This window comes from Geotrypetes seraphini, chromosome 3 (assembly GCF_902459505.1).
Source record: "Geotrypetes seraphini chromosome 3, aGeoSer1.1, whole genome shotgun sequence".
NCBI lineage: Eukaryota > Metazoa > Chordata > Amphibia > Gymnophiona > Dermophiidae > Geotrypetes > Geotrypetes seraphini.
The window spans coordinates 346,391,167-346,417,853 of record NC_047086.1 but is presented as its reverse complement, the minus strand read 5'-3'; the positions used below and the strand labels follow the sequence as shown (position 1 = coordinate 346,417,853).

General features: G+C 42.3%; 1 protein-coding gene across 2 annotated transcripts in view; it reads right to left on the bottom strand.

The window, feature by feature from the left end:
• The window catches only part of HHAT (hedgehog acyltransferase), a 280,070-nt gene that overhangs the window by 196,097 nt on the left and 57,286 nt on the right, over positions 1-26,687 (bottom strand). For both annotated transcript variants that reach the window (XM_033939836.1, XM_033939837.1), the window contains one exon: positions 4,317-4,467. In XM_033939836.1, the coding sequence (XP_033795727.1) occupies positions 4,317-4,467 (151 nt within the window). The remainder of the gene's footprint in view (positions 1-4,316; positions 4,468-26,687) is intronic.

Here is a 26,687-nt window from a genome sequence, read left to right as displayed (position 1 = left end):
CCCCTCTATCTTTTCCTTCATTCTGTGTCCTAAGTTCATGCCCCTCCCTCCTTCCTTCCATCATTTTTACTAAGTTTGTGCTCCCTCCCTTTCAAGTCCTCTCAAGTCTCACACCCTTTTCCCTCCCTCCCTTCTGTCCCGGGTGTTTACCTTCAGGCCGGCTCACTCCTCACTGCTAGTCATTTTTTTTGCAGAAAGCCGCGGGCAGCGCCTCCCTATCAAGTTCCAACATATCCTTCTCTCTCCCTCCCTTCTGTGCTGCGGGTGTTTACCGTCTTGCCTACTCCCTTCTACATCTTGCTGCAGCATTCGCTCAAAGCACAGCAAGCCCACCCTAGCTGTTTGGAGACTGTATTTGTACGTCCCATCTGTCTAGAACAGGGGTGTCCAACCCGCAGCCCATGAGCCGCATGCGGCCCCGCTCGAGGGTCAAGGGCGATGCAGTGTTTTCCTCTGATGCCCCCGGGTGTTTACCGTCTTGCCAGCTCCCTCCTCCATCTTGCTGCAGTGTTTACTCAAAGCTGCGAGCAGCGGCTTCTATGCATCTCCTGCGGCTAATCTGGAAGCATTCCCTCTGACATCTGCAGCAAGATGGAGGAAGGAGCTGGCAAGATGATAAATACCCGGAGGCGGAAGAGGAAAATACTGCATCGCCCTTGACCCTCGAATGGGGCCGCACAAAATACTTCACGGGGCCACATGCGGGCTGGACACCCCTGTTCTAGACAGATGGGACTTACAAAAGTAGTCTCCAAACAGCTAGGGTGGGCTTGCTGCGCCGACCCTGAAGACCAAGGACTCAAAGACAGAGTTCTGTCTTGCTGCCACATCCATTTCTGTAAAACTTGGCAATCGTGAAAAGAAGACCACATTGCCACCTTGCAAATCTCCTTCTGGAAGACAGCTCAAGCTGCAGCCCACAAAGAAGCCACACTCGTGGAAGAATGTGATTTGATGGAAACAAGAGACTGTTTCCCAGAAAGAGTGTAGGCTGATGAAATGGCTTCATGAATCCATCTGGAAATCATGACCTTGGAAGTGGGAGCATCCCAATTAACTGATTGAGTCAGCACAAACAAATGTTTAGAGAGACTAAACTCTTTAATGACTCCCAGATAGCACAGAAGAACTCTGTGCACATCCAGTTACTTAAGCAGTCGACCATGCGTTCTGGAACCAGTAGGCTGAAAGGCAGCCAAACGCACTTCCTGATTAACATGGAAAGCCAAAACTACCTTCAGCAGGAAGGAAGGAAGGAACCATCCGAAGGGAAACCCCGGTCTCCGAAATCCAGAGGAATATTTCTCTGCAAGACAGAGCCTGTAGGTCCGACACACGTCACTTCGAAGTAATAGCAACCAGGAAAATGGATTTAAGCATCAAGTCCAAGAGGGAAGCATCTCAAAGGGGCTCAAAGGAGCCTTGGCAAGGCTAGATAGCACCTGGTTAAGGTCCCAGGAAAGGAAAAGTAGCTTAACTGGCAGCCTGACATGAAAAGTCCCCTTTAGAAATCTAGCGATATCAGGATGTGACGCCAATAAGGATCAATCCTCCAGGGATCTAGAACAAGAAAGCTCAGTCACCTGGACCAAAAGAGAAGCCACAGTGAGGCCGTTATCCAAACCAGCCTGAAGAAAGGTGAGAATCAGGAGGATCGGAGCTGAATAAGGGTCCATCTAATCCTGAGTGCACCAATGTTCGAAGGCATTCCACGCCTTAGCATACGCCAAAATCTTAGACTTCTTAGACTTTAGAAGAGTATCAACAACGATAGCAGAAAATCCTTTGTGTTCTAAGCCTGCACATTCAAGTGCTGTGCCATAAGAGCAAAGTGACCTGGATCCTTCATGGACAATGGACTAAGCAGGAGGAGGTCCGGATAGGCGCTAAGCTGAAGACTGTAACTCCAGCACAGACGCATCAGATCTGTGTACCACGGTCTGCGAGGCTAATCTGGAGCCACCAGAATGATGCCATCCAAATGAGCCATGATCCATTGAATGACCCAGCCAAACATCGGCCAAGGAAGAAAGACATATAGGAGAATCTCCTGGGGCCACGGATGTACCAGACTGTAGAGCCCCTCGCTTCTGGGCTTGGAATTTCAACTAAAGAAGCAATCTGCTTTCTTGTTTCTTGCCATGGCCATGATGTCGAAGTAGGCCTGATCTCAGTGCTGCACTATTGCTTTGAATGCCGATGTGGACAGGACCCATTTGCCCAGATACAGAAACTGTCTGCTGAAGAAGTCTGCTTGAACATTGTCTACTTCCTCCATATGCAATGCCATCAGCACTAGGAGGTGATGTTCTGCCTAAAGGAAAAGAAGGCAGGTTTCCTGAGCCAGAGTAGTGCTCTTGGTCCCTCCCTGGTGATTGACCTAGGCTACTGCTGTTGCACTGAGAAGACCCTGCCCACTTGGCTCTCCAGAGTTTTCTGCAATCTCATCAGAGCTAGCCAAATGGCTCTAAGCTCCAACTGATTGATTTTCCATTTTCACTGAGAGGGCATCTGACTCCCCTGAATAGGAGAACGATTGCAATGGGCTCCCCAGCCCCGAAAGCTAGCATCTGTCATCATCACGATCCAGAAGGCAATGTGTAGCGCAGCGGTCTCAAACTCAAATCCTCTGCAGGGCCACATTTTGGATTTGCAGATACTTGGAGTGCCTCAGAAAAAATAGTCTTATTACAGAAATGACAATTTTGCATAAGGTAAAACTCTTTATAGTTTATAAATCTTTCCTTTTAGCTAAGTCTTAATAATAATATTGTAATTTATAACTAAAGAGACATATGATCAAGAAACTTTTATTTTACTGTTGTGATTATGATAAACATACCGAAGGCCTCAAAATAGTACCAGGCGGGCCACATGTGGCCCCCGGGCCATGAGTTTGAGACCACTGGTGTAGTGTTATGCTCCCATGGAGTGATTGCGGGAGAAGCCACCCATCTGTGCTTGCTTGGGCTTCCAGAGTCCAAGGTAGACAGGCCTGCAAAGATATTCCTGTGTGGAGCCCTGCAAGAGCAAAGCATACTGAAGAGGATACATGTGCGCCCTCGCCCAAGTAACCAGATCCAGCATGACAACTATCAATCCCAGAACTTGAAGACAATCCCATGCTGACGGAGCCGGCCATTCTAGAAGTGAAGAAAACTAGGCACAAGTTTCTGCCTGTGGGCTTCTGGTAGATATTGTATAAATAAATAAATAAATAAATAGGAACAAGGGTTCTGTGATTGGCTAATCAAAACAGGTGATTAGGAGTAATCTACAGAGCTGGAAGAGAACACTGTGGCCATGTTTCAAATCTAAAAGTTTGAGTGTGAGAACGGTGGATGCAACACACTAAGGCAGAGTTTAATTTTGAGAGGAGACTAAGAATAATATTTAAGAAATGTATTTAGAATTTATACCCTAACTAGGTATATATTTTTGTTGCAGGGGACTATCCTTGATAAAGCTATTGCAAAACATAGGTTCTGTGTCGGAATGAGACTCCCCTTGCCGTTTCTTAAAAAGATGAATATTATTAGTTTGTACTAAGTTGATTAATTATAAGATAAATAAGAGAGAGAGGTATATTCAGAGAGATTAACTGAAAAACAACCAAGACTGATGATGACAATAGTGTGATAAATCTGCATGTTTAAAGTTTACTCATGCAGTTACACCGCTGAGGTCTGAAGTACTTTATTCAGGGTGGTGATTGTGAATGATTCTTGGATATTATACCCTGAATAGTTGATTTGAAGTGTGTGTGGATTCTGTAATATTACTATAAAACATCTTAATAAGTGATACAGTGGGTTACATAATGATGAGATGCAACTCACATTATTCTTGGAGAATAACTACTTGCAAAAAAAACTGATGGTAATTTTTCTGTCCCAAGAACATCATGCTGCAAAGCCATGGCCCAAAGTGCTTGGATGCTTCTGAGAGGGGCTGTTATTCACAATCTCTCACCTTCCTTGCCCCCCACTCCCACCCCAAATGATTTCTCCCTATCCCAAAGATCCCCCATCATCCAGAGTACACCTCAATCTTCTCTTAAGCCTTCACCTGCCAACTCTCTAGTGTGTGGGGATCAGAAGAGAATCTCCAGATACTCCTGCCCATTCTGGCACTGAGTTCAAAATGGCACCAGTAACCCCCTAGTGGGGAAGGGGGTAGCTCCAAATTGCCAACCCCTTCAAGAAGCAGACCAGGAACATTAAAAATAATTTCTATTTACAAAAATACTTGAAACCAATGTCTGCAAATAACCTGAAAATGTTTTTCTTGTAGTACAATAATAAATGACAACTAACCTCCACATCCCAGTAAAACTGTACATCACAATAACACAGCGAGGCAATTCTGGAGGTTCAAGTCCATCCATACGAACAACGAGTGCAGGTATGCCGAAGAGAACTAGGTACTTCACATAGAAGAACAGCACTTGAGCTAAAGCCAAGCCACCTGGAAGAAAACAAAGTCCTTGCTTTACGAGGACAAGTCAATAAAGTGGGTGCCAGGTATGTGCATAAGTAAATAGAATGCTAGTAATATATCCAGGCACTCTTCTGTTTAAAAATACTACCTAAATGTAATGGCGCATAGTTTGAAGGGGAGCATACACATGGGCAGAGTCTAGGCAGGCCGAATGGTTACACATGCAAATTATAGAATACTCTAATGCATGTGTTTTAGCAATTTAAGCATGAGCATTTAAACCATTTCTATGGTTGGCTAAGTGTGCACATGTAAATTATAGGTGTGCATTTTACCTCTTATGATAGTATTCTATAAAATAAGAACCTACTTTCCTTTATAGAATAGGTACCTAAATATGGCTGTGCTATTTTCCTCCAAACATTTAATGACAGAAGAATTAGTTAATGCATATTCATGTTTTCATGAAACAAGCTTCCTAATGATTAAAACTATCTCTGATCATAAAAATTTGCATGGGAACAAATGTCAACATATAGAAATTTTTCAATATTAATAGTATATATAAAGAGAATCTCACTCTTTACACCAAAACAATTCACTCCAACTTAGATAGTATAGTAGCGCTAGATAATATATCAACGTTTTATAAATTCTTTCTTAGTCCAGTTTCTTTACAACAGTACATCTTAGGAATTCAGATATCCACCCTTATCAACAGATACAGGTGGTGGGATTCTTCATGATTCCAAGTACTATTTCCCAACTATTTCCTTATTTCAATTATTTTATATAAATATAATAAATAATAGACTTAGCTTATTCCAAGTCCATTCCCCTTCCCGACGTGTTTCGCCGAACTTTCTCAAGGTCGGGGGAACTGAAACATAAAGGTTAGCAAAAGAGGGGGTTACTCTGCAAGCATTAAAATCCCACTATTATTCTAATACTCTAATGCTACCTTATCTTTTTCATATGCTTTATATTTTACCTGACATTACAGCTTCTCCTCATATTCTAATACTACCTTATCTTTTTTATATACTTTATCTTTTTTATTTTACCTGGACATTACAGCATAGCTTCTCCTAGTATAACCAGCCATTCAAAGATGGCCGCTGCCTTCTAAACCAGCACTAAAATACCCTCCCCAATTATTATGTCATAGCGTCGGGAAGGGGAATGGACTTTGAATAAGCTAAGTCTATTATTTATTATATTTATATAATAATTGAAATAAGTAAATAGTTGGGAAATAGTACATGGAATCATGAAGAATCCCACCACCTGTATCTATTGATAAGGGTGGATATCTGAATTCCTAAGATGTACTGTTGTAAAGAAACTGGACTAAGAAAGAATTTATAAAACATTGATATATTATCTAGCGCTACTATACTATCTAAGTTGGAGTGAATTGTTTTAACATATAGAAATCACATAATCCAACCAATCCACCAAATTGCCTATTCAGCTGCCACAGATCCTAATTATTCTTTGATTCCCTTCTATCTTTGCCTTTTTACTGAGGTCCAAATGTTTCTGTCCCAAGCATGCCTGAATTTTAGCACTATTTTAATTCATACTACCTCTGCCATTGAGAACAAAACACGGTTGTTTCAGCTTCTGTCCAGTTTTTCTGTTCAGTAATAACCCCAAAGTTTCTTATTTTATGAAAAATTAATACATGCTGGAATCCTACTATTTTGAAAGTGTCTATCAACTAACTTTGTTTCTTCCTTTCTTCTAGATCAAGTTCTCCAGATTTCACAGAAAGGGCCACAGCAGACATTACAAATCCTTGGGAAGGTTAAGAAGGGTTCTCCCCTCTTGGAGTCAGAGTTTATTCATTGATGATACGTGTTCAACCTGTCATTAAGCTCCATCTTTAGCAGTGTTCAAATCCAAACTAAAAGCCCACTTTTTCAAGGCTGCTTTCCTCCTAACTCCAACCTACTTGTAAAGTACTCATGTCTATTTTGTCACTCCCTCTTTAGTTCCCTACCCCAATTGTCCTGTTTGTCTGTCTGATTAGATTGTTAGCTCTGTCGAGCAAGGATTTTCTCTTAAATGGTTAATGTAATGTACAGCGCTATGTGTCTGGCAGCATTACAGAAATGATAAGTAGTAGTAGTAGTAGTAAATGCTGGGGAGGGGGTAGGCAAGGAGGTAAGGTCCCCAGGTATGTGCTAGATCAGTGGTTCCCAACCCTGTCCTGGAGGACCACCAGGCCAATCGAGTTTTCAGGCTAGCCCTAATGAATATGCATGAGAGAGATTTGCATATAATGGAAGTGATAGGCATGCAAATCTGCTCCATGCATATTGATTAGGGCTAGCCTGAAAACCCGATTGGCCTGGTGGTCCTCCAGGTCAGCAAAAACACATCTAGATTTCTCAGCAGTTGGCATTATGCTAATATGAGAACATCTATATCAGTTGAAGGTACTTTATTCTGGAATAATCTGACAGGACAGCTAAGGTTGTTTTCTGATATTCAAAAATTTAAGAAACTATTGAAAACAACTTTGTTTATGGAGGCATTCTCTTGTTTGAACTTGGAGCCAAATTGAAAAAATGTTTCAGGTATGTTTGTTTACTGATTTGTATGTTGGTTACACGATGATTATGTTTGTATTTTTGTAAACCACTTAGGTCTAGATGGGTTAGACATTTTTTAAATAACTAAATATTGGAACATACAAGGGTTGAGAGAGGGAGGAGCACATTCTCTCCTCCTTTCACTCTCTTTAAACCCCTTCCTATCTTATTTATACCTTTTCCCTTCATTTTCACTCTCAGTGTGCTTCACTTTGCTCTCACTCATCTCATTCACCTACCCTACCTCATACCTCTTCCTATTTGGATATTTAGGACCAGAATCTATAAATAGCGCCTAAGCATCCCTATGTTGTAGGTGCTGCTCTGCGCGGTTGTCAATCAACCGCTAGGTGCCACTTTTAGTATCATGCCTAGCAGTGCTTAAGTGGAATAAGGAGTCGCAAGGCACCAATGAAGTAGGTGCCAGTACATTAGGCCAGGTTTTACCAGGCCCAATATACCAGCACCTAACTTGGATGCCTAGCAACACCTAAATCAACCATGCTTATACTCCACCCCTAACCATGTCTACTTTTCAGGTAAGCATTTGAGGGCACCTTGACTTAGACGCCTCTCTGAGTTCTGGGTGGAACTCTTATCTGTTTAATTTATTTTTTAATCTATCAATTAACATTTGAGATGTCAATTGCCATGCCATTTAAGGTAATTAACATAATTTGGGTTGCAAGCAGATTAGAGTGCCTCATGGCAGATGAAATTTATTGTGACAAATGCAAAGTGATGCACATTGGGAAGAATAACCTGAATCACAGTTACCGGATGCTAGGGTCCACCTTAGGGGTTAGCGCCCAAGAAAAGGATCTGGATGTCATTGTAGACAATACAATGAAACCTTCTGCCCAATGTGCGGCAGCGGTCAATAAAGCAAACAGGATGATGGGAATTATTAAAAAAGGGATGGTTAACAAAACTAAGAATGTCATAATGCCCCTGTATCGCTCCATGATGCGACCTCATTTGGAGTATTGCGTTCAATTCTGGTCTCCTTATCTCGATAAAGATATAGTGGCACTAGAAAAGGTTCAAAGAAGATCAGTCAAGATGGTAAAGGGGATGGAATTCCTCTTGTATGAGGAAAGACTAAAACAGTTAGGGCTCTCAGCTTGGAAAAGAGACGGCTGAGGGGAGATATGATTGAAGTTTACAAAATCCTGAGTGGAGTAGAACAGGTACAAGTGGATCAATTTTTCACTCCATCAAAAATTACAAAGACTAGGGGGACACACGATGAAGTTACAGGGAAATACTCTTAAAACCAATAGGAGGAAATTTTTTTCACTCAGAGAATAGTTAAGCTGTGGAGCGCGTTGCCAGAGGATGTGGTAAGAGCGGATAATGTAGCTGGTTTTAAGAAAGGTTTGGACAAGTTCCTGGAGGAAAAGTCCATAGTCTGTTATTGAGAAAGACATGGGGGAAGTCACTGCTTGTCCTGTATTGGTAGCATGTAATATTGCTACATTTGGGTTTTGGCCAGGTATTAGTGACCTGGATTGGCCACCATGAAAATGGGCTACTGGGCTTGATGGACCATTGGTCTGACCCAGTAAGGCTATTCTTAAGTTCTTATGATGCCTAATATAGGCACTGTTTATAGAATCTGGCCCTTAGGTCCCAAAATTCAGTCCTTAGAGGTCGATGTTTATAAGCTGTTAACAGCCATGAGCTGAATTATGATCAAATATTCAATGCTGGGCCATGTCTGGGATCTGGCAATGCTAAGTCTAAAGTGCAGGCTTTGCAAATAATTCAGAATACAGCAGCTAGAATGATCACCGGGGTATCATGCTATTAACAGATTTCTCCTGTGTTTTAAAACAACTACATTGGTTGCCAGTTATTTACCAAATTGAAAAGGAGATTAGGTTCTTACCTTGCTAATATTTTTTCTAGTACCATGTTTCCCTGAAAATAAGACAGGGTCTTATATTAATTTGTGCTCCAAAAAACGCACTAGAGTTTATTTTCGGGGGATGTCTTATTTTTTTTCATATACAACAATCATCTCTCCCTTCCTCTCCTCCACCCAAATTCTTCCTCTTTCCTTCCCCCCCCCCCCCCATGTGCAGCATCTGTTCTTGCCTCTCACCCATCCCCTTGTGCAGCAGCTCCAAGGCCTTCAAAAACAGTGGCAGTGCTCTGAATGGGCTGCTTCGCAGCCTTCTCCACAGGGGCCGGGCTTTCCTTCTGCAGTATCTTTCTATCCCTCCCTCTTTTCCCTCTGTGCAACGGAACCCCACCGACCCTCTCACCGTGAGACTGACATACCTACACTCTGAAGCCTCCAAAACAGCGGCGGTGGCAGCAGCGCTCTGAACGGGCTGCCTTGCAGCCTTCCCCGATGGGGTCTTCCGTTTGCCGCGCCACTGATGAATTATTCATTCACATCAGCCAAAAACACCAGATATTCAGTGCCAGTATACAATTACTGGACAGCTAAGGGCCTGATTCTGTATAGACCGCCGGTCTCAGTGGCCACCTAAGAAGTGGCTGAGAATCATGTGTCAATCACACAGCGGCATTCTATGCAGAATCACTTCTATTTTAAAGAATAGATGCCTTAAGCCCCCCCCCCTCCACCGATTCTCTAACCAGCGCCCATGTCAATCAGCGTCAGTTAGTGAATCGCGCTTGCCTGATTGCAAAGGGATCCTTTGCCATCAGCTAATCACAGCACGGGAATCCCTGATCAGCTGAGCCAGCAGGACTCCCCGAAACCACGGCTTCAGGGAGTCCTGCTGGCTCAGCTGATCGGGTAGGGGGAGGGAAAAATACCCCTGCCATGATCAGCTGAGCCGGCTGCAGCGGAGGACCATCCCAACACCAGCAGGAGGGATGCCCATTAACTCTCCTGTTGGCAAACCCCCTCCCGAGATCGGAAGGATGGATGCCTACTCCCTCCAGCCAGGATGATCTCCTTCATCATTTGATCTCTATATTATAACCCTTTTCTTTTTTTTTTACCTCTTCTTTTCCTTTCTGAATCCCTACCTTATGTTTTTCCCATATTTGTTTCTTTCCCATTTCCTATTGTATTTATTACCTCCCTTTCCCATTGGCATTGTAAGTATTGGGATGTTAAGTCTAAGTCTCATATATTGTACTACCCTGAATGTTTTAAAACTTTTTATTTTTTGTATATTGCTTAGAAGTAAGATTAAGCGATTTAATCAAATTTTAAATAAAACTTGAAAACTTGCCACTCCCCCTCCCGAGTTCGGCAGGAGGGATACCCATCCTTCCTGCCTGACATCCCCCCCCCCCCCACCACACACACACATCTGAGATCGGAAAGAAGGATGCCCATTTCCCTCCTGTCGTCAGGCCCCCTCCAGTGCATCCTGGGATGAACCAGGGAGGGGCCTAAGATCCTGACTAGCCCAGCTACCAAAGGCCACTCCCAAGGGGGCTCGGTGGCAAGAAGGAGTGGGCATCCCTCCTGTGGGGGGGTGCAGGTTGGGGGGTGTCTTCTTTTGACAGGAGTTTTTCACGACTGTTCCGTTTGAGATTTTGTTTATTTTCATCCAATTTGGTTTTTTGAAACACTACGTACCATATCATCTGGGACACCTGAGGAAGAAGTGTTTTTCGAAACACAGGCCATGTTGGGTCTGGTACACACGAGAGCAAGAACCAGCTTTTGGATACATTTGGTTTATGTATGTCATATATGTTTTGTATTCTCTCTTTTTATACTGCGAATGTTAAATAGCAGATCCAATGAGGATTAGACACGTAAAGCTTGGGATAAGGAGACATATTGAGTCGAGAGTTGTGCCATTGAGGATCGCACAAGGGTTGTTATAATAGCTGAGAAATTACAGCTAGTGTTGGTGCAGATACTTATAGGTATACATCCCTTGAAGGATTTATATGCTTTTGTGCAATAGTAGTTTGATATATGTTTTGTATGTTATATATGTTTTATGACTTTTATTGAATAAATTCCTGCACCTTGTATATTTTTCTGCAGTTTGATTTTGGCTTTTTAAACACACCCAAGGCCACTTCTGGGCGAAACCATGCCCACACCCAGCACAAGCTTTAGTGGCCCTAAGCGTCTCCCTTGACCCGTGACAAACGCCTACAGTATAGGCATCCTTCCTCACCCGAGTTTTTTTCTAAAAACATGCATCCTGATTGGCTGCCAGACAGCGGTAGAATGCCTATCGCCACCTACAATTGGTACACCCGTTTGAAGAATCAGCCCCTAAATATCTAAGCAGAGCTTTATCTGGTTAGTGGTTCTGAACATCGCAGCTAACTGAATAATCTCCCAACTCTACCCAAACTCTATATCCATAGACCAGCCCACTCAGGGTCATAGTCTATAAACTGCACCATAAGTTAGGTGGCAGAAGGTGCCCTACTGCTACCTGTTTTAATTGGTGTTAATCAGTGTGGTAATTGAAAATTCATTTTTTAAAATGGGCGCCTACAAAAACAGGATGCCAAAATCTCATCTACAGAGGTGCCTAATGGCACCTAAGATCAAAGTAGGCGTGATTTGCATCGGACGTGACCTTAGGCGCCTCTGTAGAAGCAATATAGGTGCCTGCAAAACCCTGGCCTACATTAGCAGCACCTATGTTTAAAGGTAGCTGCAATTCTGTAAATGGCGCTGTAACATGATTGACATGTGTTCAGCAACATTTTTGTAGGCACCCGCCAATGTAGGCACCTTTTGCAGAATCCAGCCCTCACCGACTAACCAGATAAGATCAGTCAGAAAGTTTTTAATTTTATTCTTGTTTTTAAATTTTAACAAACAAATCCATCATATAGAGTGTAATATTAAATAATAATAATGACGATGATAATTAAATAATTAGATAATATGCTCCTCTGTTTAAGCTTTCCTGCTTCCTTTTGTTTTGTCTTATAATTTTGCCTATTCTCTGTTTGCATATCTTTGTATTTTCTGAATGCTGGTCTTGTTCTCTAGCCTTTTCACCTACTTCTTTGGTGAATCACAAAGCTCTTTTTATTCTCTTCTCCTGCCTATCATGCCTGACACAGACTTTTTACTATTTCAGTACTGCTTTTCATTGATGCTGTTCTTTTGTACCTCAAGTTTTCATTTTCTTCAAGCTAGCCCTTCCAAATTCTAGAAACCTTCACTTGCATAGTTTGGTTGTACTTTACATCCTCAAAGCAACAGATATGACACGATATGAGTATACTACCAGTGAACTAACTAATAGGCACACATTAGAACATTCAGCAACAGATATGATGTTAATGCTGTTTGTACAATGCAATGAAACATCTTACTATATAGCCAACGGGGTTAGTGCAGTTGAGATACGAGATCTGACAATTAAGTTCCTGAACTTGCCACTGCGCACTTATGTTGGCAGCACTATACAAACAGCTCAAAGACTACAATTGATTCAGAATACTGCTGTGAAGTTGATTTATGGAAAAATCAAATTTGACCATGTGACTCCTTTGCTTTTGAGCCTTCATTGGCTCCCAATTTATCTCAAAATTCAGTTTAAATGTATATGTATTATTTTTAAAATTTTACATGGTATTTTTATTCTCTTGTTCCTCTTCTATGGAACGTTTATAGATTTTCATATGTGAGAGGTACTCAACAATTTAAACTTTTCCTTCCTTCCAAAAAAGGAATTAACGGAGTCAAGAATTTCAGCCTTTCAAATTTTCCCAATTATGGAATGAGCTTCCTTTAATTTTGAGGTGTCTCAGTTCCTTCCAATTTTTTCATAAATCCTTGAAAACTCTTCTATTTGCTAAACACTTTGAAAATTAATCTTCATGTACTTAGCATTTTTTAAATTAACTTATTGTTAACCGTGTCGAGCTTCCCATGGTTGAAGACCCGGTATATAAGGCTAAGGGCTCCTTTTACTAAGGTGCGCTAGCGTTTTAAGCGCGCTAACCACGCGCTAAACTAAAAATACTGACGCAAGCTCTATAGAGGCATTAGCGTTTAGCACGTCTGGTGTTGTAGCGCGCGCTTAGCGCACCTTAGTAAAAGGAGCCCTAAGTTTTAGTTTAGTGTCTCACAGCTGTGTTCATGTCGACGTGTGGTAGTATCTTGCTAAGTGGCATTCATTATTGTGTGCCATCACGAGAATGTTGGAGCTTGAATTAGAGCAACGAACAAATGTTAAACTTAGCAAGAGTGGAAGTGAAGTCAGGATAATGTTAGTCCAAGTTTATGGGGATAATGCCATGAAGAAAACATTTTTCTGAGGGGAGAGAAAGCATCACTGATGAAGAGAGGTCAGGGCAGCCAGTAATAAGCAGAATTGAAGAAAACACTGCAAAAATTTGTCGAATTGTGCATCAAAATCGTCAGCTGACTGTGAAGGGGGGCATTGGGAGAAAAAAAAGGAGAGATGCTGAATGAGAGGGGAAGAGAGGAGAGGAAGGAGATGGAGGGAAGGGGAAGAGATGGTGCATATGGACGGAGGAGAGGGGAAGAGCTGGAAAGATAGATTTGAGATAGAGGCAGAAAAGTGGAAGAAAACTGAATATGAAAATCGGTGCCAAAGATGGATGTAGTGCAAGAGATGAAGGAGAGGAAAGAAACAGCACATGTATAAGGAGACTTTGGAAACAGAATTAAGAGCAAAAAGGGAGCAAGATGATCAGAAAAATAAAATCACCAAGTAAAAAAAATATTGTTATTTTCAATTTAGTGACTTGAAATAGTCAATTTTGAAAATTTACATCTGTTTTTATAATTTGAACTGTTCAGGAAGAAATGCATTTCTTTCTATTTCTTTGTGGTATAGTATGTGGAGAGTCTGACTTATTAGGGTTTCATTTATGTATAATAGTACTTTTAATTTGTGGGTTTGTATTTGAAAAGGGTTTCTCTGTTTTCGGCATGTGTGACTGAGGCCAGGTGTTCTAGTGGGGATAGAAGCTCAAAAACTTTGGTTGGTGCTGTGGCCCCGTATATTTGTTAGCTCTCCTTCAGCTTTTTTGGACTCTACAGCCCCAACTGAAAAATTAGTGATTACATATGGCATTACTTATGACACGAGAAACAAACTAATAAAGGAACAATGCTACTTCAAAAAAATCTTTAAACCTTAGGTGGTGCTCAGATTCGGAATCTGAGCACCACCTAAGGTTTAAAGATTTTTTTGAAGTAGCATTGTTCCTTTATTAGTTTGTTTCTCGATATGGACATTTAGGAACAATTCTGTTTTTTGAATTTACCCAGTCGTTTATATTGGTATTACTTATGACACGTACATGCCCAAAATGTCTAATCTCGGTTTATATTTGAGTAAACCTTTTTTCCTCATTTTTTTTGGGGGGGCAAGGTTACCTCGGTTTATATTTGGATCAGTTTATATTTGAGTATATACAGTATGTCTCTCCCTTGTCTTGCATTTACCCTTAATTGAAAGGATGAGAATAGAATACCACTTGAGCCTCTGTTTCACCTTTTTTTTTTTTCAGTGCCATGTAGTTCCATTTAATCTGTTCATGATCACAGAACATGATCACATTCAGGTAAAAGGGCAGCAAAGGGCACTGGTCAAAGAGCTCAATAATTTGATTTGGGATCATTACAGTCATCAAACCTCCATAGATAGAAGGCCTGATTGGTAAAGAATCCCCCCTGTCCCCTGCAAAAATAGACAACTATTTCATAATCTTAGAAAAGCAAACATCATACCAAGATACTACCCAGCACTCTCACTAGCCAAGGAATGAAAGAAAATATTCTCTGAGGCTAGCTCTCAGTGTAATTACTATGGCAGCAGTGTTTATGACAACTGTCACCTCTCCCCTTTCCTATCCAGTGCCCAACCTCTGTAGCAGGCTCCAGCTCTGCTCGAAGATAACTCAAACTCAGTCTCCTCTGCAGTGTGTAGCATCATAACCAAACTACAATGCAGACTAGGTAGATAGATTTCTTAATTTAGCCATTTTTTTTCTTACTGGTTAAAAGCCAGCTGAAATATTCAGAGATGGTCTCTCAACAGTTTCATTCTGATGCTCCTAACCCAAAACAAAATCAGGTTAACAGTGGTTTGCAGATGTCCTGGTTTATAAGAAGCAGCTAACTACAGTTTATTTTTCAAGCAAAACAGATCATTAAAGAAGGGCTTGAAAACAATCCAGCCACGCTACAATTCTGGCATGCTGCTAAACAGCCTATAATGGCAGTTCATTGGTGTGATTTCTCTGCCTTCTCAATTTCTCATTACTTTTATGACAGTTTCCATTCTACAGCCAAATGCTGAATAAATGCTGCTCGAACATGGCATGAATTTTAGTCTGCAGGCTACAGTGAGGTATTATTGCGCAACAACGAGAAAGCATACCATGCTTATAACATTGGAAATCATAAGGGAGATATGATAGTTTCCAAGTTTATTTGCCACTTGATATACCGTTTATCAAAGAATACCTAAACAGTTTACAATATTTAATAATAAAAATACGCTTAAAAGAAGCATAAAAGCGATATCATATACAAGAAATCATCATTAAAATTATTGGGTTGACCGTCACATTCAGCCACCTGATGTTCATTTCCAAAGATAGAATCCGCAACCTTTCTTAGCAAAAGGTCCGCCTAAAATAGCTCACAAACTAGGAAAATAAGACAGAGGTCCCCGCATTGGAATAAGTCACGATTAACACCGTCATCAATTGTTTTCTAAAACGCCAAGAGCGCCAACATTCGAGCAAATAAAATAAATTTCCAGCTTACTAATTTATGTTTACACTTCCAGTTTTCAAAGCAGCCTTCAGCTTCCAAATATTTTATCAATTCGTCCCTATTAGGCTGAAGGATGAAAAGAAAGCAGAACAGATGACTCTGTTAGCATTTCATTACAATCTAAATAGGAGTACAGATGGTATTTCAATACAGAAGGGCCAAATTCTTCTCAATACAGAGCTCAGAGATCTCATTTCACTTTCACAGAATTTTTGCAGAGCATATTCTGTAGATACAGAGGAAGCACAACCTTTTTATTCATCTTTCATTTATATTTCTCTTTTCTGAGGGAGTTTAAGGAGGATTACTATATTTGAAATATACCTTGATTGTACCTCCTCTATGTTTTATTAGCTGTACTCAGAGAACCCAATTTTTAAATCCATTTCTGCATATAAAGCAATGTTTAATGCACAGAAGCAGGAACTTGTAAAATTACATGAGGTTTTGTGGGCAATGAGTATTCTGAGTGCAAATAAATTTACTCCAAAATAAGAGCCACAAGCGTCGCAGGCAACTGTCCTGACTTGTTTGAAGTCTGTAGTTCAGCCCTACTTCTTTTCACTGGATGTTTTCTCGTGGGGTTTCCCTGTTGGACTCTGGGTTTTGTGGTTGTTACCATATTATGTATACTTTTACCTATTGAAGAGGACAATATTCTTGGGTTAGGACTGAAGCAGGATTCAGAAACACATAACTCAGCAAGTATAAATGTGTATGGTACTTTTCCGAGATAATTTAAAGGTATATGTGTACTTGTACTTTGAGAAACTTGCAAAAGCTTTGGAATGAAAATTATACCATTGCCCTCAACTACGGTATCATGATATACTGGTGTGTTATCAAGAGATGGGAGGTGTGTCACTAAAAATTTGGCATAGAACAGCAAGTCTATGTGGAAATGAAAAATGTATATAAATGTGGCTGAAGTCAAGAAAGCTTGAAACAAGTAAGGGAGAGGAAAAGATAGTTTTATTTTATTTTTAATTTTTTAAAATCTTCTTTCATTATTTCTATTTCTTTGATTTTTGATCTTGGAAATGTATTATATGTTGTTATTACATGTTTTTAGTTTATCAGGTACTTTAGCTAGATTGTGAGCCTTTGGGACAGATACCTAATTTCATTTTAGTTTGATAACTTTGTAAACTGCTTAGGTCAGTAAAATGCAGGAGCGGTATATCAAATCTTAAATAAACATAGGGCTCCTTTTACTAAGGTGCATTAGCGTTTTTAGCGTGCGTTAACCACACGCTAAACGAAAAATACTAACGCAAGCTCTATGGAGGTGTTAGTGTTTAGCGCGTGTGTTATTGTAGCGCGCACTAAGTGTGCGCTAAAATGATTAGCGTACCTTTGTAAAAGGACCCACAGAAAGCATGGATAGCCAGCCTAAATAGGCTTTATGGTCTTTATCTGCCTTCATTTTTCTGTTTCTACATTCTATGTTTTCACCAACACAGGCTGTTTTAAATGAATTCATTTTGAATAAGAGCCCCATGGTATCTGCCTCTGAGATGATAAAGCACCAAGTAACTCAATTGGTAAGGTACTTGATGATACAGTGCCTTACAAATTAAGGAATATATTTTTAAATGGTCTTCACCGTGATGTAATGCTCCCCTATTATAGTAGAAAGTGGCTTGTAGAAGTGACTAATTTACAGAAACTATGATACATTCAGATCAAAGCATATAAAAATTTGATAGCCGAAGCCATATTACTGTATATTAAGAAGATTTCACATAGTAAAGGCAGCCCTAAGGAGCCATTTAAAATGGTTGATTTGTTGATATCACTGAGATCATTTGGTAGAAATAATCTGAAATCAGTAGCATCTGAACCCAATTTCTCTTCTTTCTATATATCTAAAGTTGTGTTGATGCAAACAGAGGTATTGGATAAGGCAGACCTGACAGTGGTCTCAGTATGACTGTTATGATCCAGTTATTTACAGAAAGAACAGTTACTTACCATAACAGGTGTTATCCAGGGACAGCAGGAAGATATTCTCAACATATGGGTGACATCATCCACGGAGCCCCGATGCGGACAGCTTCGCAAGCAGACTTGCTTGAAGAACTTTTAGAAAGTCCGCGACTGCCGCACCACACAAGAGCGAGTGCCTTCCCGCCCAAGGTAGGGCACGCATCTCCTTAGTGTCTCCTCAGTTCAGATAGCTAGCTAAGAAGCCAATCAGGGTGGGTGGGTTGTAAGAATATCTGCTGCTGTTCCTGGATAACACCTGTTACGGTAAGTAACTGTGCTTTATCCCAGGACAAGCAGTCAGCATATTCTCAACATATGGGTGACCTCCGAGCTAACCAGAATGGGATGGTGGGAGTGTTAGCAATTCAGGAGAATAAATTTTGTAATACTGCCTGGCCTTCCCATCTGGAAAAAGAATCCAGACAATAATGAGAGGTGAAAGTATGAACCGAGGACCAAGTGGCAGCTTTGCGATTTCCTCAATAGGAGTAGATCTAAGGAAAGCTACGGATGCCACCATGGCTCTAACTTTATGGGCTGTGACTCAACCTTCAAGATTCAGTCCAGCCTGAGCATAGCAGAAAGAGATGCAAGCCACCACCCAGTTGGAGATGGTGTGCTTGGAAACTGGATGTCCCAACTTGTTTGGATCAAAGGAGATAAAAAGTTGAGAAGATCGCTGTGGCTTAGTCCTTTGCAAGTAGAAAGCCAAAGCATGCTTACAGTCCAGAGTATGAAGAGCTGTTTCTCCAGGATGAGAATGAGGCTTTGAAAAAAAACACTGGATGAAATTCTGAAACCACTTTAGGTAAGAATTTAGGATGAGTACGGAGGACCACCATGTCATGATGGAATACTGTTAAAGGTGGGTCCGCTACTAAAGCTTGTAGCTCTCTGACTCTTCGAGCAGACGTGAGAGCAATGAGAAAAACCACTTTCCAAGTGAGATATTTCAGATGAGCCGAAGACATTGGTTCAAATGGAGGCTTCATCAACTGAGCAAGAACAACATTGAGATCCCAAACCACTGGAGCCTGTTTGAGAGGTGGCTTGACATTAAAAAGTCTTTTCATGAATCTAGAAACCACGGGATGAGCAGAGAGGGGTTTCCCTTCTATAGGATGATGGAAAGCAGCAATTGGAGAGGAGATGAATTGAGTATCCATTCATGAGGATTCAGAAGACGACTCAATTTGACCACCAGACAGTTTTTCTCTCCTTGAATGTAGACTACTTTCAGAAAGGTGTTGTGAAGAATTGCCCAATTCCAAACCTTCTGAGCTTTCTTGCAAAGAGGAAGAGATCCTGTCTCTCCCTGTTTGTTGCCATAGTACATAGCAATTTGATTGTCTGTACGAATGAGGACTACATGAGCCTGAAGAAGATGCTGAAAAGCTTTTAGAGCATTGAAGATTGCTCTGAGTTCCAACAGATTTATGTGACACCGACGGTCTGTGCCAGACCAATGGCCTTGAGTAAGGAGACCATCGAGATGAGCCCCCCCCAAGCGTAGGTCGAGGAATCTGTCGTGAGGACCTTCTGATGAGGGGGCGTTTGAAACAGTAAACCTCTGGATAGAATTAAAGAGAGTATCCACCAGTGAAGAGACTGTCTCAACAAAGGAGTCACTGTAATGTGCTGAGAGAGTGGGTCAAAAGCCTGCCCCCAATGAGATGCCAGGGTCCACTGAGGAATTCTGAGGTTAAGGCTGACAAAAGGAGCCACGTGAACTGTAGAGGCCATGTGACCTAGCAGAATCATCATGTGCCTCGCTGAGAGTGAAGTGAGGGATGATACTTTTTGACAAAGTTGAATAACAGCATCCTTACGTTTTTGAGGAATGCTCTGAATGTCCAGTACAGCTCTGATGTAGATTCTGAGAGGGCTGTAGCTGAGATTTTGGAAAGTTGACTTCGAACTCTACACTTTGGAGGAACCAAATAGTCCGTCGGGTCGCTACAATAACCCCCTGGGATGATGAATCTTTGATGAGCCAGTCGTCCAGGTATGGAAAAACCTGAAGACCATGGCTGTGCAGAGCTACTGCTACTACCACTAGACACTTGGTGAAAACTCTGAGAGATGATGCCAGGCCGAAGGGTAGCACTCTGTATTGAAAATGATGATTTCCCACCCAAAATCTGAGAAACTTGCGAGAGGCTGGGTGAACGGGAATGTGAGTGTAAGCCTCTTTGAGATCCAGAGAGCATAACCAATCGTTGTGATCTAGAGACAGCATCCAAAATTTTTCTCTGACAAGAAATCTGTTGAGAGCTCTGAGATCCAGGATAGGTTGCAGATCTCCCATCTTCTTCGGGACAAGGAAATAACGGGAGTAAAACCCCGTGCTCCGCTGCTCCAGAAGAATTTTCTCGATGGCATGGAGATAAAGCAGAGCTTGAGCTTCCTGAAGAAGAAGGGTGGTCTGGGACAGATTGAAAGGATACTCTCTTGGGGGAAGATCTGGTGGAACCTGAATGAAGTGAAGAGAGTAATCTTCCCTGATGATTGTGAGGAACCAGAGGGCGGATGTAATGAGCTCCCATCGTTGGTAAAAATGATGGAGACGACTACCAATGGGGAGAGGAGAGGACAGAGGCAGAACAATTGAGGCTATGCTCTGTGTTAGATGGTCAAAAAGACTGAGAGGCTTTGGGTGCAGCAGAAGTCTGAGGTTTTTGCTGCCGCTGCTATTGCTGCTGCTGTTTCTTAGGAGGCGGCCTTGAATAAGGTGCTGACTTTTGAGGATAACGCCTCTGGTAAGATGGCGTAGGGCTCCCTTAGCAGTGGAAGGCTTTGGCTTTGGCCTGACTATGGAGGCAAATGATTTCTCATGCTCAGATAAGCATTTTGTAGCTGCCTCAATAGAGTCATCGAACAATTCATTGCCCTGGCATGGGATGTTGGCCAGTTGATCTTGTAGATTCAGGTCCATGTCCACGGTACGGAGCCAGGCAAGATGGCGCATCACCACCGAGAACGCAGTGACTCTACAGGACATTTCAAACGCATCATATGCAGCTTGAACCATATGCATGAGAAGTTGAGCCAGAGTGTGATGCATGTGCTGAAACTCTGGAAGTCGATGTTGAGGGAGAAACTTGAAAAAATTAGGCATGGCATTGACTAAATGCTTCAGATAAGAAGTAAAGACAAAGTTATAGTTCAAAATGCGGTTTGTCATCATCGAATTTTGATACAACCGACGGCCAAACTTGTCCATAGTTCTTCCCTCTCGACCAGGAGGGACTGTGGCATAAACTTTTGCAGGATTAGATCTTTCAAAGAGGATTCAACGAGAAGAAATTGATGTGAGAGTTGAGACTTCTCAAATCCTTTACAAGGCACCATCCTATACCAAGATTCCAACTTTGCTGGAACAGCAGGAACTGAATATGGTGTATCAAGAGTTCTTTTGAAGGTTTGAGAAAGAATGCCATTTGTGGGTAATTTGAGAGACTTCTTAGGAGGATGAGACATACCCTGTTCTTCCAAATACTCCTTAGAGTATTTTGAGTCAGAGTCCAAAGTAATGTTAAGGTCTTTACTCATTTGGGATATAAATTTGGTAAAGGACCCCGGATCTGAAGAGTTATGACCTCGTTGAGGAGAAGGTTAATGAGAATCCCTTGAGGTACCTTTCACAGCAGAGAACGAAGGCGAAGCCTCTCTGGAGTATTGATACCTGAGATCAGAATCCATAGGCAAAGATGCAGACGAATGCCCACTTCTGTAAGAAAACCTTGCGGGAGAAGAATTTGACTGATGAGAATGGTGAGGCTCCACAACAGATCTCCTCGACAAAGGAGTTGGTGGTCTCGAAGAGTCTCCATGCTTCGATAAACGAGGCCTGTCTTGAGACGAAAAACCTGGGCCTCGATGAATGCCTTGACAAATGTGGTGAAGAGCTATGCTTTGAATCACGGTCCCATGATCAAGACGAATCCAGCCTCAAAAAGGAATGTCAAGGTGTCATCGTCCTGTGCCTCGAAGAAGGCAATGCCTTATGTTCAGAGGTAGGACTAGAAGTGGGAGATAGACATCAAAACACTATTTGACAAATTTGTAACCCAAGCTTCCTAATGCTTTTTAAATACAACTTGCATTGTGTACATTCTAAAAATTGATGTATCTTTTTAACTGTATATGTGCTGGAAGTTCAGCCTTATCTGCTGTGAACCGCCTAGAATCATTCGTGATCTGGCGGTATCCTATATAATAAAACGCTAGCCGCGCATGCGCACTCAGACCTGCGTGATCTGTAATCCCTGATCCGTGTTCTGTAGGTCCGTGGCCAGAGTGCGTATGCGGCGGCTAGACAAAGCAAGAAACAGACTCGAGCGCTATGGCCGACTCAGGATGGGAGGATGCGCCGCAAAGTGCTGCACAGATACTGGAGGGGGAGAGACATATCGCTTCTGCACATACCGGTACAAACCTCCCTCCAGCGTTGCCAGTCGCTGCACGTTAAACAGGCTGCTTCGCGACTTTCTCCTGCAGTTGAGTCCCACTGCCGCGTCACTAATGATGTCATCAATGACGCGACAGAGAGACTCAACGGCAGAAGAAAGCCGCGAACCAGCCTGTCTAGCGTGCTCTGCCCCCGAGGACAGCAGCCCTTCATTGACTGCCGGTGACCTGTTCAGCTACTCTCTAGAAACCTTCCCGCGGTCCCGACTCCAGCAGCACTGTACACACGCTGCTTCGGGGCCTTCTACTGCCACAGAAGCAGAGCGATCCAGGGCAGTAGAAGGCCCCGAAGCAGCGTGTGTACAATGCTGCAGATGCTGCTGGTGCAGCAGGTTTGTCGGGACCGCGGGAAGGGAAGGGGGGGCCAGAAAGGGACTAAGGGAGCCAACCAGTCCGTGGGAAGGGAAAGGGGGGTAGGGGAAATGCTGCTGCTGCACAGGAAAGTAGTGTGGGGGGAAGGAAATGGAGAGGGAAGAAATACTGGTAATATACATTAAAAAAAAAAAAAACTTACTCTGAAACTTCAGTTATTACAAAAAAAAAAAAGAAAAAAAAGGTGACATATGACACCTCCATATACAAACAGAGAGAGACACACACAGGGAAAAAAACCCTTAAAGACAAAGAGCAAAAGAGAAAGATTGAAAGAAAGAAAAAAATAAAAGGAGAGAGAGACACAGAAAAATAAAATCCACATACATCAGCCAAAGAGACAAACACCAAAACAAACACAGGGCAGGGAAGCGCCAACAAAAAAGACTTCAGCCGCGAGCCGCTCAATGGGACCAGGCAGGCAGCAACAGAATTAAAAAAGGTAACGTGCAGGGAGAAGCTGGGCCTGCCTGCGGGGAACACAATAAGGGAAGGGGGGGCCCTTGGAGCAGGCTAGACCGCGGGAATGGAAGGCGGAGGGGCCAAAAGGAGCAGGCCACTTCGTGGTAAGAGTAGGGAAGAGGGTGGGGGAAAATGCTGCTACTGCTGCACAGGGACCTGGAGGGGGAGGGAAATGCGAGCAGAAAGAGGTGATGATGGACAGGGGGGAAAAAAAGGAAGGGAGGCTTATTGCTGGGCAGGGGGAACAGGAAGAGGTGATGATAGAAACGGGGGGGGGGGGAATGAAGGGAGGCCTACTGCTGGACAGGGGGAGCAGGAAGAGGTGCTGATGGACAGGGGGGAGGTAAAACAAAGAGAGAACGGCTGCTGCTGGATAAGGGGAGCAGTGAAGGGGTGGTGGTGAACACAGGGAAGGAAAAAAGAAGGGAGAATGGACAGGAAAAAGCGGCTAAGGAGATAGAGAGAGAAAGAAAGAAATAAAGACAGACACACACATATATTCTAGCACCCGTTAATGTAATGGGCTATAAAGCTAGTAAAAGAATAAATTATTATTATTATTAAGGACTCAACTCCTTGTATAGATGTATCTCGAGGCACTCGGAAGGACTCGAATCCTTGAATAGAGTGGCTAGGTTGAGCTCAAGGCACTCTCAAGGACTCGACTCCTGAGTGCTCAGGCTGGACTGCAGGAGCAGGGTTGAAACAGATCCTTAACCAAAGTCTTAGAACCAAAAGCTCTTAATGTCCTAATTCACTCTTTGATAATTTCTAAGCTAGATTATTGTAATACATTATACCAAGGCATAACACAGAAAGAAATACAAAGACTACAAATTATACAAAACACAGCAATAAAAATTATTACTAACTCTAAAAAATATGATCACATCACTCCTCTTTTGCAAGAAGCACACTGGCTACCTATTTCACATAGAATAACATATAAAATCGCATTGTTAACATTCAAACTTCAGAAAACTAATACTCCAATATTCTTATATTGATATTTAATACCCTACTCCTCAGTTAGATCTCTTATATCAACAGATCAGTATTTGTTGACCATTCCATCATTGAAAGTAATTGGCACCAGAAGAACCACAACCTTTTCTATTTTCGGACCTCAGCTTTGGAACAAACTTCCAATCTATTTGCGTGCTGAAACCTCCCTAGAAAAATTTAAAAGTAATCTAAAAAGCTATCTTTATAAAGATGCTTATGAATCTTAGATCAGACAATCCTTTTGATTCTCCTATTTACTTTTAGATCAGGTCTCACTTTAACAATTACTCTTAGACTAAGTCTTCATAAAAAATTGTTCTTCCCTAATTGTTATTCTATTTTGTTTATTTTAAATCAAATGTAATTTAACCTCTAATTCTTTACGTATCTTTAATGTAACTATGGATAAAATTGTATGTATATGGTTTTAAACTGTTTTATTTGTCCCCCCCAAATTATTATTGTTATATGCATTGAAAATACTTGATATTGCGTTTAAATCAAAATCTCAATAAACTTGAATAAACTTGAAACTTGAATTGAGTCAATTTGGCAAGCATGTAACCAAAATCCTGATGCAGAATAGTTTCCAACATATTCTGCAAAGCCGGCACCAAGACCACTGGATCTGGTATAATTGGTGTGGTTATGGACTCCGCGGAAGACTACCTCGAGGAATAGTGTTGCCTCGATTTTGAGACACGTTTCCTGGAGAGCCTCGGACCCACAGGTTCTAATGGTGGCATGTCCGGAGGAGTTGGCTTAGCTATCTTTCCTGATGAAGACACTGAGGATAACGGCGGCTCTGGAGAAGATTTAGCTGATTTTCCAGAAGACGAAGACTTCCCCATCAAGGAAGGTTGGAGCGAGGTCAAGGTTGAAAGTATTGGCCCAGTAGAAGACTTTGCTGGAGTCAAGGTCGGGGCTGGAATCGGGGTCAAGGCCTTAGGTAAAGGCTGATTCATTCCCCCGAATATTTTTTCAATCTGAACTTGATGGCGTTTAAGGACTCGATTTTGAAGTGTAGCACAGCGGGTGCATAACTCCAGACAATGATGAGTGGGTTAGCGATGGAGATCACGCGTTGACACCAGCTACACTTCTTGAACCCTGTGACCAGCCAGGACATGGAATGAAACACAGCCGCAGCAAAATCGAAGCCTGTAGGCTGAGGCCGCAGAGTAGGCCCCGCCGTGACATGATCAAAAAAACAAACAAAACTTTTTTTTAATCAAACGCGCAAATAACACAGCAACCCTGTAAGAAAATGCATGAGCCGCGGTGAGAGAAGGCACAAGTTTACAACTAACTCTCATGCAGAGCCTTGAAACAAGTGCTTCTCGGCTCTGCAAAAAACTTAGAACTGAGGAGACGCGCGCCCTACCTCAGGCGGAAAGGCACTCTCGCATGCGCGATGCGGCAGTCGCAAACTTTCTAAAAATTCTTCAAGCAAGTCTGCTTGTGAAGCTATCTGCATCGGGGCTCCAAAGATGATGTCACCCATACGTTGAGAATATGCTGCTTGCTTGTCCTGGGATAAGATGATAAGCAGGCTGTATATGTTATACTTTCCTCCTGGTCCATATAGATGATTTTGGTATTGCTAAAGATATGACGGCAACAGGTGGCTGGCACTAACTGGCAATACTCCAATGCAATTAGGAGATATGCAGGGCAATTTTATAAAGTGTGCCAAATACCATATTTTTCGCGCCATAAGACGCACCTGACCATAAGACACACCCTAGATTTAGAGGAGGAAAACAAAAAAAACCATTCTGAACCAAATTCTCCCTGCCAGGCTCTGTACCCAACACCACACTCCTTGCCAGGCTCTGCACCCTATCCCCCCTCTCTGCCAGGCTCTGTAATCTGTCCCTCCCCCTCTGGTAGGCTAATGGTAGGCCGGGACAAGGCTCAGAGAAGGCGAGCAGGCTGGCAGGCAGGCCCCATACTCCCCACGTACTTCCCCAGTACCTTAAATTATTCCCATCCCATGTGCCCCCCAGTAACTTAAATCATCCCCCCCACGTATCCCCAGTACCTTTTTTAATCATCCCCCTGTACCTTTAATCATACCCCCCTTGTACCTTTAATCATACCCCCCCCCCCATTGTACCTTTTTAATCATACTCCTGGTGCCTTTTTTTTTAAACCGCGTACCTTTTTTAATTCTTCCCTTCCTCCCTCGACGGCTCCTTACTATTTCCGGGCAACAGGCGCACGAGTCAGGAGCGCGGAAGTCAGGACCAAGTGTACACGCTCCCACTTGGGCCAATGCCACTTTCCAAATGGGTAAGGCAGGCATGTATACAAAATGAAAACACTGCAACAAAGAAATGCAAGATCTGCTTTGATGAAGATGACAAAAGGAACTTGTTTGAATAGGCAAGATCTTCAGGTTGGTAAATGTTTTGATTTCATATTTCTTAAAGGCTGCTTTAAGAAGTTCTTTACTGAAAAATCAACTAACCAGTAGAATCCAAAACCCACAAGATACATAGTCCACAATTTAATAAATTATGGAGGAAAAAGCCTCAAACGTCCTGCTGTGCACAACTGCAATGTTGAAAATGCTGATACTGTTCAGGACTGCTATCTTTCATGGCTTG